This window comes from Pungitius pungitius, chromosome 5 (genome assembly GCF_949316345.1).
Source record: "Pungitius pungitius chromosome 5, fPunPun2.1, whole genome shotgun sequence".
NCBI lineage: Eukaryota > Metazoa > Chordata > Actinopteri > Perciformes > Gasterosteidae > Pungitius > Pungitius pungitius.
This window is the reverse complement of record NC_084904.1, coordinates 3,014,674-3,032,527: the sequence shown is the minus strand read 5'-3', so window position 1 is coordinate 3,032,527 and position 17,854 is coordinate 3,014,674. Positions and strand designations below refer to the sequence as shown.

The window sequence follows — 17,854 nt, the reverse complement described above, 5'->3', positions numbered from 1 at the left end:
GAGGAATTTGCAGTCACGTTCCTTTTATGAACCATTTTTTTGCACCTTGTCATTTAAGGTGTGTAACGCACTTTTTGAGCTTCATCAGAGTTATCTTGCAAAGATAAGCCGCGCGGCGGGTCACTTGGTGAAAGACGGATGGACACCTCGTTCTTTCTTATTGCGACTTCCGTTCCTCCTGGCTGTCTCGGTGGGTTTTCCATCTTTCTCTGCCTCGATTCAGTAACCTTTAAGGTAGACTGTGAAGAGGGGGGGTGGGGGGGGGGGGGGTAGCCAGTGAGACAGGGAGAAAAAGGGAGTGAGGTGTCGAGCACGTTTGGTAGTCAGTAAGGCTTACGAATGGAAGTGTAATCAGTGTTGCTAGGTAGGCTACACACCGGGCTCAGGTAGGTGAGCCTCGTCCCAGTGTGACACCACCCTCACCACCCCCCCCCTTTTTACCGGAAACCAAAGAACAAGAGGAAGGAAAGGAAAGCGCAGCAGTTGCTTTGACTCAATTCTCATTGATTGGAAGGAATAACGTTGCCGGAAGTTGACGGCAATTCCCCCAACAAATAATTCTAAGTTCACTTTGTCAACGCTGAGTTTCCTTCAGCTCCACAGGAGGGTTCGCTTTTGAAATGCTGCTTTTCCTCAGCTCTGTTCCACTCGGCTCCTTTTTCTTATGGAAACAATCAAATCATTTTTAACGTACTTAACAGAACTGAACTAGGTGTTTTGCCATAAGTGATTCTTTTTTTTTCCTAATGACTGTAATGGTACTTTTTAACTTCACAGATGCACCTTTCTCATACATACATGAGCCATCTTAGATTTTTATTTCTACTGTCTGTTCTTTCAGCATTTTATATTTTCAGAAATTCTTTTTGATTTATTTTTCAAAACATATCAGAGTTGTTACCCAGCCACCTCCTGTACTTTGTGTGCCTCCGTCACTAATTGATGTGCGTTTTGCATTTATTCAAATGTGTTTTTTGGGGGGGAATTTCATCAAGAAACATTGAAGACTTTGACATACCTAATAAAGTTCTTTGATGTTTGTTGTTCCGTCTCTCTTCTTTGCATCTCATTTTGTGTGCGATTTGAGGTTGAGGAAGCCTTCAAAGAGGACAAACCCCCCCCCCCCCGCATATAGGTGCAGCGTTGAGTGGGATGAAGGATGGGGGGGCGCCGAAGTACCCGTCGATAACCGCATCGACGGGTACTGTGGGAGCTGCTGGAAACGTTGTGCTTCCCGCATTGATCTGTGATCTATTATGAGCCCGTTAGTGGAGGGCCGGCGGTCCACGCTGCTCTTGCAGCGGTTCCCTCTCTCACAGTAGAAGAACTTTGACTCGCAACCTTGTGATGGAGATCAACAACGATTTGTATCACAAACTATTTTGATCGTGGTGATCAAGAGGTGGTGTGCTTTTTCTCCTCCGCAGGTCACCGATCGCTCCGTGCGGGCCGTGGCGGAGCGCTGCCCCGAGCTGCAGTTCGTCGGCTTCATGGGGTGCCCCGTGACCTCCCAGGGCGTCATCCACCTGACCGCGGTGAGTGGGGACCCTCGCGCGTGACCCGTTGTTACAACGCCTCCGAACCAAATCGGTAGAGAGTGGACGCCATCAGGCCTCTGAAGTAATCCCCTGTGTCGGAAAATGTCAACTGGAGTTCCGCGTGACTCCCACTTGAGCGTGATCCACGCCCTCCCCCGGGGGGGGGGTGGCAGGGAATTAACTTTTGGAGAATAAAACAAAAGAGCCCGCTGTGTGTTATTTGGTGCTAACTTTAAAATCCCATGAAAGCCTAATGAGACGAATCCTAATAATACGCTGCTGCTGTTCCGGCTGCACCCCGCCGTTTGGGCATTACCATGCTAATGAGCAGGGCTCCCCGGTTTTAAGTCGCAAGCACGGTCACACTTGCGCCCACGCGGCGATTCCTTGGTTTGAATCCACCAGCAAGCGCCGCGCCTCTTTTCTCGTTTGTTTCCGTTTGCGGCAGACTTAAAACACCCGACGTGCGGCGCGCGCGTGAAATACGATTTGGATTTTTTTGTTTGGATGAACTCGGTCGGGGGAGGGAATCTACCCCCCCCGTAAGCCTGCGTGCATCCATTCCCCCCTCAAATGCAATTACAGTGGTGTTAATAGGACGAAGGCCCCCGATGCCCCGCTGCATTATTAGATTAAACAGCAGATTAATTTGGGCTCATGGCTTGGGCCCCCTATCATCTCTGCAGCCTGCACTGACCTTGGCCGGCGTGGCGTAGACAGACAGTAATGAAGGCAGCCAGTCATAACAGCATTAGCATACCTGGAGGTGGACGCGCGCGCAGTCTGCCTCACCTCATTATTATTTATTACAGTATTAACCAAGGTGAAGTTTTAGGAGTTCCGATGAGCAAGTTAATAGATCCGATTATATTTAAACATATATTTTAAAACGGCCGTTTTGATTCACTGGAAAAAAAAACTTTTGAATGTTTTGCTTTGGTCCAATTACGTATTACACTAGTACACATGTGAATAATCCATTAGTATAACCCCAACGGCTCCTCTTTTTAAAATGCTCAAAATGTTAGAGGGACTGTTCCCACGAAAATGTCACTTTTGTTTTTAAAGGACACTTTCATGGAGGTGTCTTATATTGTTGGTTATTGAGTTTAGAGGTGCAGTGCAACACAAACCGTATGAATACTTAAACAATTAACATATGATTGAATTTAAATGCAAAGGAGAAAGCACTGTGAACTTGGTGAGGACGGATGGTACCGTGGTATTGACTGTGCAGGTGTTGCTGATGAAGTCGCCGCTGAGTGTATTTCGTACCACCTCTTCATGGAGAAGGTGACGACTAAAGAAACTGCAGCATTCCCATAAATACCAGAGCTAGTTTTGGCCACCACTGCACCTTTCATTTTTCCACGGGCCAGTTTTCCTATTCATTGAACAACCTGTAACGGCAGCCAGCTGTGACACCGCAGCATGCCGACGCACCCCGTGGTGCACTTCTACATCAACGCAGCAAGGCGAGACGTTGAACCACCGGCAAAGGCCAGATCCAGGTTACCTTTTAAATGATGGGGGAAAAAAAAGAAAAAGGTCGATCCCTGATTACAAAGATCTTCCGCTCCGTACGCCTCCTCACAAAGGCTTCACCTGAAAAGGGGCGATAAGCCGCATTCCAATCAAGCACTTCAACTTTCTTTAGAAAATACTTGAAGTTCCGAACATGCGCGCGCGGGGGGGGGGGGATTTATGAATCCTGATGAGACGCGAGTGTCTCAGGGATGAGACTTCGACCACGTTTATCTCGCCCTGCACAGATTGACTGTCATCTCAGCCACGGTTTGCGAGTCCCTCCCCCCCCCCATCTCTGAGCGCCCCCCCCCCCCCCGCCCTCTCCGTCCCTCTGTAATCTCTGACGGTAATTATCTCGTTTAGCAGTTGATTCCTCCTCTCCTTCGCTCCCACTTGGTCCCGTTCGGTGTGTCGATTTGAAAATCATATTCTGGCGCTTAGAATCGTTGCATTTCTGATGACTCCGTGGACCTGCGCGCGAGTCCGGGACCGCCGCGCCGCTCTCTTGTTTGATTATCACACCCTCCCTCACCCACTCGGGGTTCTTCTTCAACTTCCCATCTCTCTCTCTCTCTGGTAATCCTCCCGACGTCCTCACTTGCTATTCAACTACCACCAGGAAGAAAAAAAAGGGGGAAGAGAATCCATTAGTTTTATTAACTTCTCTCACATAACAGGCTCATTCCAGATTGATATTTTCCTTCTTTTTTTTTCCCCCCCCCCACACACTTTTCACAAATCAGGGTCGGAGGAGATCAGTCGAAAGCGTATTTTAATAATCGAGCGAGCTGGCGGCAGGAGGAGGGGGCGCCCGTGCTGCCCGGCCTCCATGCAGATGGTGCGTGGAGTGGCTGCTCCTGGTGTGCAAACGCCGCTCAATATTTGTAGCCAGACGGCGTTTAATGAATCATCGTCTCGTTAGCGACCAAAAAGGGGAACAATCCGCCATTTCCTGCGGGCCGAGAGATTAAAGCTCGCTAATCGGGAAACGAGCTCTCCTCGCTAGTCGGGAATCAGACATTATTCACGCGCCTCTTCTTTTGTGATGCCGAACCGCTGTCATTATTATTTATTTATTTATTTTTTTAGTTTAATGTGGGTGTTTAGACCCAAAGCTGTCACTGAGCTCTTACTCCATTATTAATAGTTTCATTGATGCGGTTTGACACGTCCCGAGGCCTCGCGGTGGATACTAACCGTCTCGAGGTGGAGGGGGGGGGCTCTGTGGGCGTCCCGCTGCTCTCGCTCCACAGCTAATGGGAGAATTTAACACTTGTTTTCTTGTGGACCTGAATGGGATTAGTCACCCTGCGGATTCAGATTCAGGTGGGTGCCTCCTGACGCCAAGCCGCAGACATTAAAGTGCATTTCATGCGCCTACCTTTAGAGGAAATGCGCGGTACTGCACGCCGAGTGCTCTCCCCTTCGGCTTCGGCCCCCACCGACAGATTCTTGTCTGCTCTGTATTTGTCTCCCTTATGTCCTCTATTTTACTGGTGTGGTACCCGGTTCTGTTTCTCTCCCTCTCTCACGCCCCCCCCCACGCACACATCAACCCTCTCCCGCCCTCTCTCCCTCCGTCTTCCCGTCAAGCAGCGCTCTTTTCTTCTGCTAGTGATTAAGTCCAAGGTCGGCCCTATCAGAGAAGCCCGTGTGTGAGAGCAGCACTGGGTGCCAGGCAGCCTTCATTCCCCGAGCCTTAGATGTCCCACTGATGGCTTTCCCTTTGCTAGTCATGCCTACCCACAATGCCCCCCCCCCCCTCTCCCCTCATACATCAGCCTATCACTGCTCCGTGGGCCTCGAAAGGCCTGTTTTTCTGTGTGTGTGTGTGTGTGTGTGTTCCCACCCTCGGGTGTGAGGGAGCGAGAGGGAAGAGGCCACCGACATAACAAATGGAGGCCGTTGAAGAATGCGTCGCAGATGAAGCGAGGTGCCTTCGGAGACCCTAATAGCTGCGTGTTGTCTCTCTGATGTGAGGAGCTCGAGAGCTCGGAGGTTTCTGGTCTTAATTTGGGGTTTCATAGATTAACTCAGGGTGCCGCTCCACTGCTTTTGTTGTTCTTCCACAGAAGAAAAAAAAAAGATCCTTTTGATAAATGCTCTCCAAATGTGACAGAATTGGACGGCGGGCAATATTTCATTCTTTCTCTGTGTTTATGAGCAAATAAAACAGTCTGGATTTTGACAGGAAGCTATTTAATTTCATAACCAGAATCATATGTTGTATCCATGCTGGCTCAGTGGAGCAGTGTGTACTCACAGCATCCTGATTCCAATTTTAAAGAGCATATATATATATATATATATTTTGGTTAAAGACAAATAAAGGTGGAGATACAGGTCCCTCTCCCCTTCCCCTCCAGCACTCCCCCCCCCATGTAGGGCGAGTGGTGTCTGGCTTTGCTGTAGTCTGCCGGCCCCTTATCTTCCCTCTCTGACTGGAGCACAGGAAATACATAAGCACGGCGCCCTGTGTCAAACCGATAACCCCCCCCCAGCACAAACACGTCTGTGTGTGCTTCTCCCCTGTGTACAAATGTCCGTGTGACTGTGTACTTTCACATGCGTGCCGTGTCCCAGGGGGCGGTGGAGAGGATAAAGGGGGAAATGATGGCGCTGAGGGGATTTTGGAGGAAGAAAGGTAATGGGGTTGTGGGGGTCGCAAGAATGAGTCGAAATTGTATTCATAATTTTCTTCAGCGCTGTATGGAGGCGATTGGGGGATTTATGACTATAACGAGCAGGGAAGGGCCTCAGGATGATGTGTGTCTTTTGCAAAAGTAATTGAGGAATAATTCATTTGGCTCAGAGACATTTAACCCAGAGACGGACAGAGATAGAGCTTTTTTTTTTTTTTACCTCTGAGGGGGGCTGGTATCATGTCTCATTATTGGCCCAACTAGTGTCAGCGTACTGTGACTGACACCCAGTGCCGTTTGTGTGTGTGTGCACGTGCCTATGTGGTCATTTGGCTTAGAGCGACGAAGAGAAACCGACGCTCTCGATCTCCTCGAGCCTTTCCTCGCCGCTGAGTTTGTTATCAACACCAACACATGCAGGATTAGAGACTGTAACAGAGTGAGCGAGAGAGATAGAGGGGGGGCGGGGGTGAGGGGGCAAATAAGTGATAGACAGTAGATAGGCAAGAGACAGATAAATAGAGAAGTTCCACACACACACACACACACACACACACACACACACACACACACACACACACACACACACAGGGATCAGCTCACTGGGCCGTGACTGATGCAGACAATGTATTTGTGATACCAGACCTGCGGCCTCTCCAGCTTTTGCGTCAGTCCCTTTTCAAATATTCATGTCGATCTGTCTGCACAGGCCTCCACGTGTTTATGTGTGTGAGTGTTTGTCTGGAGGGAGAGGGAGAGGGGGGGGGAAAGGGGGGAAGGGGAGGGTGTGATCCGCGCCTGCCGCAGAGGGATTGTCTCAACACAGCTTTTCCCTGTCTGACTGAACTGTCTGGGATGCTCCGATACGGAGAAAAAATAAAAAGGCACATGCATGAGTGCGCCCTCGCTTTCACCTAGTGACACCGCCGCCACTCGTCCCACCTTCCTCACCCCGTCTCACTCGCCCCCCCCCCCCTCCCCCCCCGACACAACGCAGACGTCTTCTCTTGGACTTCTTTGTTCAGGACTGTGAATGTCACTTCAAAGTGACTCTCTAAACTCTCCACCTGCATTAAGGGAGGATCTGCTCTTTGAGTTTCCTCCGTTACGGTTGTTTTACCAAAAAGCTTTTTTTATTTTTTATTTTCCTCCCCTCCTTTTTAGAGGCCGTGAATAACAGCGCACAGGTGTATCCTACAATAGAACATGAATTATTCACTGACCAAACTCAAACACTAAACTTCCCAGCGGTTTTCAAATCGACCACAGCGATGAATGCGCGGCTCACATTTTCCACACCCCCACCGCGTCGGCTATTCATGCCTGAAACAACACTCGCTCTGTCCGGGTCTCCGAGATGTCAATGAGCTGCTTGTCAGCCGGGTCCGCTGAGGTTGACGGACAGCAGCAGCCGCCGACTCCCGCTGCTCGGTGCCCGGCGTGCGAGCCATGACATCATTTCCTCTGCGCGGGGCCTCCGCTTCCTGCCTGGCATCACGGCCCGCTTGACGTTGTGTAAATACATTAAATAACATCGCAGGTTGTTATAGCGCTTTAGCCAGGGATACACACACACACACACACACACAGTGTGTCAGACGGTGACGTGTGCACTAATGTAATAAAGTGTCATACCGACCTCTCCAAATATTGAACTCCAGCCTATTCTCCTCTGGAAGACGGCGCACCAGTTATTTTTATTTGATTTAAATTGGTGCTGTGAGTCTGACCCTTGACCCGGGCTCTCAGTTTTTCTTTTTTTTCTTCTTTTTTCTCGCTGGAGAGGCGTCTAATTGAAGCAGGTGGGAGCCGAGCCACTCGGAGCCCACGGACCTCCTCCGGTCGCGGCGACTCAATCAAAGCGACCTCTCTGATACGGGGATGTGGCGAGGGCTGTTTGCTCACCCGGCGCCGGTACAATCTGGAGTGATTGCTTTTCTCTTTATCGGCGCATGGAGGCGTGATCTAAGAGCTGCGCCGCATTTCCCACTATGCGATTCTGGGAGATTCAATGGGCTTCTGCTCTCTACGTGATTATTATTACTTTGGCACTATAACTGTAAGGTGGATTTTTTAGGACAGGTTAATTGATGGTTAAAAATTTCACTTCTTTCATTTGTCATGACAAATTTTAGAAATTAGAACTGTCGCCATTAAGGTTTATTTAATGCATTTAACCATTCTGCATTCTGATCATCAGTGTACGTGGCAATACAGCAGATGGATAATACTAAAAATAAATTCAGTGTTTCCGCTAGGTTTACAACTTAGGGGGTGTAGTAGTTGGGTCCAAATGGTCCAGCCGAGGGGGGGGGGGGGTGTAGTACAGTGGGTTTGGCTGACCAGGAGTGAGTATTGGTGGAAAAGTCACTCTGCCCCACGCACTTATTCGCGACCAGAAAAAACGACAACAAAGACCTTTTTTTTTTTTCATAGAATTCTTTTTAATAAATATATTTTTTTCAATGAACAATTCTTTATTTTTTTGGGGGGGGGGATTGTACATTTTTTTCTGTTATAATGGTAGGGGAAACACTGATAGGGTTGCTTCATATTTCATGACAATAAATACATCAATATTGCATTTTTTTTACTGGTACTTCAGTAAAACTACTATAAAGTAAATACATGGTAGTGTATGCTCTTGCATAAAAGAATCATTCAACAAATGAACTACTTTTCATTTGATTTAGAACCAGCGCAAAAACAATCTGATTTTAGTATAATTTTATTATTGCCGTTTTTACAAATAAAGGGGATGTAATGGGGCACCACGATATCTCAATGTATGATTTTATCGCTATAATCCCACTACATTAATTAGTGTCATATTGAAAAACCGCCTTCAGTACACGTATTAGCATCAAAGTCTACCAATAATACAAATAGTACAGAGTGGAAGAGTATTTAAGATTATTATTATTATTAATGCATCGAAATGGAAATATTTTTGAAATATTTGATCTAGTAGAGGTAGTGCTTGATATACTGTTATGACACTATATATAAATATGAACCGATCACATCTATTTCTGTAAAATCTGTTTGATAAAATGTGTTAGTCAAACACTTGCCTGTTGTGGACTTCCAGGTACACATTAGCATAAAACTGTAAAAACACGCTGGGCTCAGAGCAGCTGGATTCTGCAGGTTTTTAGTGTTTTTAGGCAGGGCATGAATAATTCTGCAGGTGTAGCTGCCAACTCGTAGGAGACGGAACAAACTCTGCCCGGTTACAGACCCCAGCCGACGAGGGGGAAAAAACCTGCCGATCCCTCCACCAAACCCGCTGCTCCCGCTGTGCTGTGGCTCCTTTTTTCCGTTCCGTTGCTCATTCTCTGTTTCTCTATTTTTTTGGGGGAGTGGGTTTCCATCGCTCTTTAACCCCTCTGCATGCTTTTTTTTGTCGCTCCCTTAACCCCCCAATTTCTTTCCATTTATTTTTCTTTGTCGGCATGCACCCGGTTTATTGTCGTTTCACAGAAGCACCGTGTCGTGGAAGTGATTAAACGCGATTGGAACGTTAAAGCACCCGCCACCTCAAAGTCAAATTATGATAATCTGTCAACTATTACAAAAACAAACACTGGCACTGCTGCCCGTCATATTCTGGAGTTGGGACTAATTACGGAGTCTGCGACTTCTCGTTTCGGGGATATTACGTTTTCATTCGTCAGATGTCTGTTAAACCGGGGCATTTATTCCTCCTTTCCTTCTTTTTTCTCGCACAGATGGATTAACTAAGTTACAGCCTCAGCCGTGACTCTGCCTCTTCCCTTTCATGCAGACATCTGCTTAATGTTCACATATTTTTCCTCAACCCAGCTACACTTTCAGCCAATGAAAAGTCCCCGTGGTTGGCCTGGTTTCTCATTGGTTATCCACATCAATGGGACGCCGTCTATTGGCTGTAGTAGAAATTCTACTACAGCAGACCTAAGCAGTTTTGAGGATTTGGAGAACGAATACTAGTTTTGGTGTTGGTGCTTTTAAAATTTTGCCTGGGCTGAATAACCATGAATACTGAATGCAAATGTGCATGTGAGTGTGTGTGTGTGTGTGCGCGTGTGAGCGTGTGTGTGTGACGGTTTAGACGTGAGTGGGTGTCTGTTGCTACAAATGTCAGGGGGTGGTGGTCACAGCCTGCATCCAGGTGTGATTTTTGCAGAGCCTTTGTTGTGCAAACAATACCACCACATGAACACACACACACACACACACACACACACACACACACACACACACACACACACACACACACACAGATCAGCCTAATTCTGCATGAATAATTTACCACATCGATCCCAGACTGGCCACAGGGGCAAATTACTGTGTGTTTCCGTTCACCTTGGTGTCTATGTTGATGCACACAGTTGAGGCTTTCTGCCTGTTGGTTAAACTGACATGATCAACTATTTATTTATTTATTTATCTGTCCCTCCCGACCACGGCTGCTTCCCTGAACCAGCTGTATGAATGTGTGTTTCATTAGCACACAAAGGTCTGCTCTTCACAGTGCGGGTGGGGTTTTTCCACAAATCAAATCAGTTTCCTGTCGATCAGACCTAAGCCGTGTGGATAGAAGTGGAGAAGTGACCACAAAAAAAAAGCCACAAGCTACACATGAACACACACACACAAAGAAGAAGAAGAAGAAGAAGCAAAGGTTTTTGAAAGCCTTTTATTCAATTCTATCTTACAACCGTAGCGCAGTGCAGCATCACACACTCGCCGCTGTTTGTTTGCAGTGGTGTGTGTGTTTTGACTCTGGATTCGTGGCGCGGGACACGGAGAGAGTGTTTACATGTGTGCTTACATCCCCCCCCCCCCCCCTCCCACCGGGTGTCCTCATGCTGGTAGGTATATGTCACGCCTACGGAGCCGGCGACTGCCCTCAGTGATCTTAACACCCACCGTAAGCTTGTCTTCTCTTTAGCCTTGGCCCTGACATTTACCTCCCTGCCTCCCTTTGTGGCCGGCCGGAATATCATACCTCTATTATCTGGCATCCCCAGTGTGTGTGTGTGTGTGTGTGCGAGCAAGAGAGCGTAAATGTGTGCATGCACCTGTGCCTTAAATACCTCCCAAGTCAGAATCGGAGAAAAAAAACACCTGTTCCGCGACTTGAAAAGCCACACAAGTGGGTGATTTTGACACTCGTGCTGCCAGTGCGGGTTTCTAAGAGTGCGTCAGGAAGTAGAGATTTTCACCGAAGGATTAATCTAAACCCCCTCTTATAACGTATTCAGATCGAAAAGAGGGATTATTGGCAGTCGGAGAGATGAAAGGAAGAGGGGAAAGTGGCTCATAACCCCTCGCACCATGCTGCATGCAGGAACAGAATGATAAACCGTAACAGCAACACATTTTCTACCATTTATCTGCCTTGAGAGGTTGTATTCTGCATTCACGCTGTTTTTTTTTTCTGTACATGAGGCGCAATACAAGTTTACTTGGCGTACAGAGGGATTTATTCCAATTTCCTCGCACAAACGTTGGATCCTTCCACTTATTCATGCAGGCGCGCGCGCCATACATACCAAATATTGCTCTTCCTATCAGCTGCCTGTTCATTCATTGACATTGTGTTTCCCCCCCCCCCCCCCCCATGCCTGTTTGTGTAAAAAGAGAAAGTGCTGGGATTTACTTTGTCAAACTGAAATACCCCTGATGGCGCCGCCTCGCTTTGGCGTTTTAAATTGACGGAACGCCGTCCTTCTTTATATGCACAGTAATGTAATTCCCCCTTCTCTTTGCCTCTCGTAGCTGCGGAACCTGAGTGTGCTGGACCTGCGGCACATCTCGGAGCTCAACAACGAGACGGTGATGGAGGTGGTGAGGAAGTGTCGCAACCTCAGCTCCCTCAACCTCTGCCTCAACTGGAGCATCAACGACAGGTACGACGCGGCGTGTTTGCGTAGGACCGGCGTCTCCGCGGCGCATCCGGTAGCAGCCGCCTTTTAGCTGGGAAAAAACCGCAGCACTCACTTTAAGTTCCAGTTTGTATAATCCAACCCGAGGTGTTAGGGTGAATCCGGACACTAATGTGTTTGCCGATACTTCAAGTAAATCAACCCGAAAGAAGGTGAGTGGGTGGTAGGGCCCTAATGGCTCTTTTTTTGGGGGGAGCATGGGAGTCTTTCATTGATTAGTCATGTTTTTTAGTATCTCTTCATGGAGAGCTGGTATTGATTATGAGCAGTAACAGTTGCCTCTCTGGCATCCCAGTAACGTTCACAAATGGCCCCCGTAAAGTATGAGATTTTGAGATCCTTCCGGAGCAGCGCCACGGAGGAACGCTTAATCCAGCCCTCTGTGCACATGAAACACTTTCCTACGTTCGACTGGTGGTAACGTAGAAGAAGAGCGCTATCTGATATGAAAATGTTATCAAAATATCAAAATGGGATCACTGCTGGCTTTGCAAATGGGTCATAAAGGAAGGCAATGCAGCATTGTTAAGGCCTCAAGGAGGGCCCCTTTAATCTGTGGGGGGGGGGACAGTGCAGAAACAGTTTGAATGATTTTTCAATTAAATCGACTCATTTATTGGTCGATAAAGGCTTTCAGCAGCTCTGCACACAAACCGCACTCACAATCAACATGTGGAGCCGAAACCACATTTGAGTGAATTATGTACAAGCGTGTTGGGTACATCTGCCTTTTCATCTCCAGGCCTCACATGAATTTTTCATTATTGACATTTACACAAAGACACGTGTTGGTACGTGGTGCACGCATTCAACATCATACCGTCACACGAGGGGCGGGCACACCTGTGCAGAGGGAAGGATTTAAACACACCTTCAACATGAAGCCCCTTTTTCCTTTTCTCCTTGGTCCTCTGCCTCGCTGCTCCCAATCCGTTCTCTTCTCTCCCTCTTTTCTCTCTCAAGTGGAATACAAAGAGAGTAAAGCATCTCCTCTTTTATTTATTATCTTGTGTTTTATTCATACCTTTCTATTTAATCTATTGATTTACAACGAGGGCTGTGGCTTCTCTGCCGACTGTACTCCCACTCTTGGCTTAAGAGTGTGAACACAATATTGAATTTACTAGGGTGCAGAGCAACAAAGGATGCATGTGTGTGTGTGCGTGTGTGCGTGCGTGCGTGTGCACGTGTGAAATTATTCCTGCAATATTGAGTTAAGCGCAGACATGGGATGGGAAGGCTATTGTAAAACCGAACCTCCTGCTGAATCCTTTCAATAAAAAAAACAAAAAAAAACAGGAGTTTGGTGAAATCCTCGGTTGGAGCACCCAGTGTTATCAACGTCATCCCTTTATCACACTCATGCACATACAGTACACACACACACAGATACACACATGTGCAGACGCACAAGCTGGATTGATTCAAGGCTGCATTGATTCTATAAGAATATTTGCTGCATTGGTTCAGGGGCTGAAGGTGTATGTGTGTCTGGTTCACCTCTGGGAATATTGGAATTTAAAATGGTGTGTGTGTGCCTCTTTGGGAGATACAGCTATATGATGGTGTGTGTGTGTGAGTGTGTGTGTGCTGCTGGCTGAGATGCACAGTCGTAGCTGGGGAGTCCTGCATGCTCGCTGCTCTGATGCTGCTGCACCGCTCAACCTGCCTTCTCCCCCCAAAGAATCCAGCAGAAATAATACAGGGCCATTTTTTCTTTTTGTCGTGCCTCCTGGACTTGCACACCTGTGTGTGTGTGTGTGTGTGTGTGTGTGTGTGTGTGTGTGTGTGTGTGTGTGTTTTATGCACATGCTGTCTGCTGCTCAAGGACTCTGAGCAAATAAATAAAAGCCTCTGGTCATAAGCTGCTTTATTGTTACACTTTACAGTCAGACAGCTCAGGGTGGACAGAAAGAAGGGGGGGGGGGGGCAGGGGGGGGTTAGCTGGCTTGGCAATCTTCAGACCTGTGCGTGTGTGTATTTCAGCCCAGCCAAGCCACTGTGACAGGTTTCCACCACTAACTACAACTTCACAGGAAGGGGTAGCTGCTGAATCCCCCCCCCCCCCCCACACACACACATACACACAGCTGTTTTATAACAGTTGATTGATTGGCTCAACAGGGGGAGTGGAGCATTTAAAACGTCAATGCAACCAAACTGATTAAGAGAACGTCACGCATGGAGAGCTCCTTGTTGAAGATGAGGGAAACCGGGGCCTGGTGTGACGAGGGGGGGGGGGGCGACGGAGGAAGGTCACGGTTGAAGTCTGAGTTGAGTACGACGTGTGCTTTAGGGTTGTGACAGTCTGGATATGTCATTGCAGACGTATTACTTCACAGGGGATGAAGAGGAGTAACATGATTCGACACGTCGTTGGCTTTAACTCCTCATAGTTAAAATTCACCAAATGGAAACTGTTGTATAGGACACTATAGTAAGATCCGACATGAGACCGTGTAGGAGATGGTGGGTATATTTTACAGGACCAAGAATACCCAGCATGCAGTGCAGGTTAACAGTTTACATGACGGATGCCCCATGGGAACAAACTTAATGTCAATACTGAGTGGTTAACTAGTGTTTAACCGTAATCTTACCGTTACCATGAAAACATCTAACCCTAGTTAAGTGATTTTGTCACTGGGGTTTTGTACAGATGACATGAGTCATTGTCTTCTCTGCTCATTGTAACCTAGCAGGCTCTTTTTCTTTCAACTTTGGGCCCACATTCATCAAACGTGTGGTTTTGCTCGAACCAATTTAACATTTCCCGACAGAACTGAAGCTGAAACCCCGAGCAGGATGCCTGTGTCCCGGTGTATTCAGTGGTATTATACACCTGCTTATCTACTGTATCGTTTTGAATGTCACATAAGGGAGTGTGTGTGAGGGGCAGGAGACTCCTGAGAGCGCAGGAGTCCGACCGCCCAGTTTATGTGAAGAATCCTAGGATTTGTTTTTTATTTAGCAGTAAACTAACATGCTTTAGTTATATCATCATTGTAACTCAGTGTCCTTGTCCACTGTAATAATAGTAATGTCATATTAAGAATGATATAATAATAATAATAGTACATGAACCTGAGGTATTTTCTGTGCTGTTTTAGCATTTTATCGCATTTTTCTTGGCACTTCAGTATTTAGACAAGAATTAAGACCATGATTGGATCCAAATTGCTTGAATCTAAATCACAGCTTTCAACATAAACACAACCACCAATATAAACATGAACACATATTCCCGCTATGTGTATAGTGCGATTTTATCGATGATGGTTTTCTGCCACAGACACACTGTCTCTGCAGGCTCAACCGCTTTCATTGGCTCGAGGTTCAAAGACACCAAGGTCATCAGGGTCACTGCTGCTGGGGAACACACACACACACACACACGCACGCACACACACACTTGTTGTCAAAGTGAAGACCAGAATGACTCGGCCCTCTCTCACATTAGCGCTCGGAGGGCACAGCTGGGTCAGCTTTCGTGTGCGTGTCTCAGACTGATGACAGTGTGCTGTGAACAGGAAAACAGTCAGAGGAAATTACCCCTTATTTCCCGGATCAATTTGTCCCCCTACAAGGGGCACCGGGAGAGATGGGGGCTCCGTAGGCGGTAAAGCACTTCAGTCATTACTCGCGCCCCTTTCTCCTCTTCCCCCCCCCCCCCCCCCCCCCCCCCCGGTCTTCTCATCTCTCATCTTTAAGGAAAATAAAGAAACAAACACAACGTCCCGCTGCTCCCCTTATCTCCCCCAGTAATGGCCGAAAACAGCGTCTCGTCGTCGGGAAAAAAAAGGGGGGGAAATGATGACCAAATACGGACGTCCCATCGCAGCGAGCCCGACGGCAGTTGTCCAGCTTGTCCATCTCGTGGGGAGCCGTGCTGCAGGTGGCCTGTTATTTCTCCGTATCCTCGTCGGGCCGCGATAGCAGGCCCGTGCCAAAGAGACATTTTGAAATGTCACCGCGTTTTGAAAAAAAAAAAAAAAACGCCGAGCGAGTCCCGGTCAAATTGGCACTGCAGAGCAAATGGTGGCACCTCCCCCCTCGTCTTTTTTTGGAAGCAGGCTGAGAAGACAGTGTCAAAGTGAAATGGTTTTCCTTCATTTTTATTCTTTCTTTCTGGCGCTTTGTGTCGTGGGAAGCTTTTGTGTTGACCGTGTGGTGTGTGGCTGCTTTCAGGGGTCATTGTGTGTCCAGGTTTGTGAAGTGTTATGTGTGTCAGAAGATGATTTAGGGACCTATTTTTACCTTTTTGGAAACCCTTTTTTTGTATAATTAGTTTGCCAAAAAGGCAGCTTTTTCTTCATGTTGTTTCTTTCTGTTTTATGGCTGTTTGTTTAAGTGTGAGGGTGTTGCAATATAAGTTTGCGGTTCAACCCCCTCAGAAGTTTTTTAGTCAAAGCACAGAGTCAGCAGGAGACGTGGCTGAAGTTGACATGCAGATTTATGTTCCCCCCCCACCCCCCTCCCCCTCAGATCCATGGAGCAAATGAGTCATTTCTTGATATGAGATTGCTGTTGTTGGAATTTGGGCATTTCCCAAAAGCCCCGGCGTTCTTTCCCTTTCTTTTTTCTCACCTCACTCCCTCCGACTACTTCATTTAAACAGGGGAATCAAATTCATCCCGTTTTCCCTTCTTTGCTCCCCCCCCCCCCCACCCCCCCCTCTGGGCTAACATTCCCTGCATATCACCATCACTTATGAGCGTCCCAAATCACAGCCCAAATTGGCAGTTCTACCCCCCACCCCCCACCCCGCCCCGCGCAGAATTTGGACTCAATAAGGGATGACCGGAGGCCCCCTCTGACTTTCAGCAGCTCATGAAGCAGTAAATAATTGGAGAAGGTGTTCTCCCAGAATCGCTTATGCATTATGAAATCTAACTGTTTTTGTTTCATAACTCTTGCCATAAAATCCTTCAAAGTACAGTCTCAGAGGGGTCATTTTAATGCTCTATTAAGGTGGGTTTATTAATTTATGAACATTGTTAACCACAGTCTGGATATGAAATTAATAAATTCTGGATTTAATAGCTATTATTTTCGAAAACTGTTTCTATTTTCATAATTTTTTACATACATGTGCCAGCTGAGTGTGCTCCTAAGGAACACAGTAAAAGGACCAACTCTCCCACTGACCCCAGTGGCTTCTGGGTAACGCCGCAAAGGCCCGTCTCCGTGAGAGAAAGTGAGAAAACCCTACGGGTCATGTTGCCTATTGCGTAACCCTGCTGCACACCCTGAGACAAACTATTTTAAGATGTATTTTTCTCCTTTTTCGCTCTTCTTGGATTTTTCCTAAATGCCACGGAAAATGTCAGCGGAGCCCGAACCCGCCGCCCGACAGACATTTGTCCTCGTCTTGTCTCCCCCGCCATCTGTCTCCGTCGATCTGAGGCGCTGAAGGGGCCTTCCTCTGTCCTCGCCTATTTCCTCAGGATCTACGAACTTTAAGTAAGGAGACCACAGCGAAGAATTGAACGCTTCTTTCTTGTTTTGTGGCGAGCTCTCGGCGGCACCCCCGCTCTGTGCTGGCGTGGTCCGTAGGCGACGAAAACCACAAGCTTTTTGAAAATGTATTGTGCTGTCGGAGCGGGTTGGCTGTCAGTGGAGATTTAGCCGAGTGACTCCACGGGGAGAGCCAGCGGTTGTCAGACTCCGGGGGGAGCAAAGGGGGCAGTGGAGGCGCAGTGATTACGTAGATGTGGCGGCAGATGCACGTCGCGGGTCTTTTCTCTTCATTCATCCCGGCTCCTTATGCTCTCTGTTTCACACTTCATCTCTCCTCCAGTTGTCCCTGAGCTCCTTCGCCTCTCGCTCTCTCTCTCTTCTCTCTCTGCCTCTCTCTGCACACACACACACACACACACACACACACACACACACACACACACACACACACACACACACACTGGGGGGATTATTTTACATTACATTACGTGCCATTTAGCTGACGCTTTTATCCAAAGCGACTTACAATAAGTGCATTTCCACATAGAGATACAAACTCAGGAGAACAAGTAACAAGAAAGTACAATTTTCATCAAATAAGCAGTTTCAAAACATGTTATAGAAAAGTACCATTATAAGTACAATTTAAGTGCTACCATTTGTTAGTGCTACGGTTTGCTAATGTTTTAAGCAAGGTAGAGTCTAAAGAGGGTTATTTCTGGCAGGTTGGGTGTGAAAGTGCGCTACGATAAAC

The 17,854-nt window shown here is 47.4% G+C and overlaps 1 protein-coding gene across 1 annotated transcript in view; it reads left to right on the top strand.

Annotated features, from left to right (window-relative positions):
- Positions 1–12,201, top strand: part of fbxl17 (F-box and leucine-rich repeat protein 17) — a 72,539-nt gene extending 60,338 nt beyond the window's left edge. The window contains exons 7-8 of the mRNA XM_062562207.1: positions 1,428–1,535; positions 11,474–12,201. Coding sequence (XP_062418191.1) covers positions 1,428–1,535; positions 11,474–11,671 — 306 coding nt within the window. The 3' untranslated portion in view covers positions 11,672–12,201. The remainder of the gene's footprint in view (positions 1–1,427; positions 1,536–11,473) is intronic.
- The last annotated feature ends 5,653 nt before the right edge of the window (positions 12,202–17,854 follow it).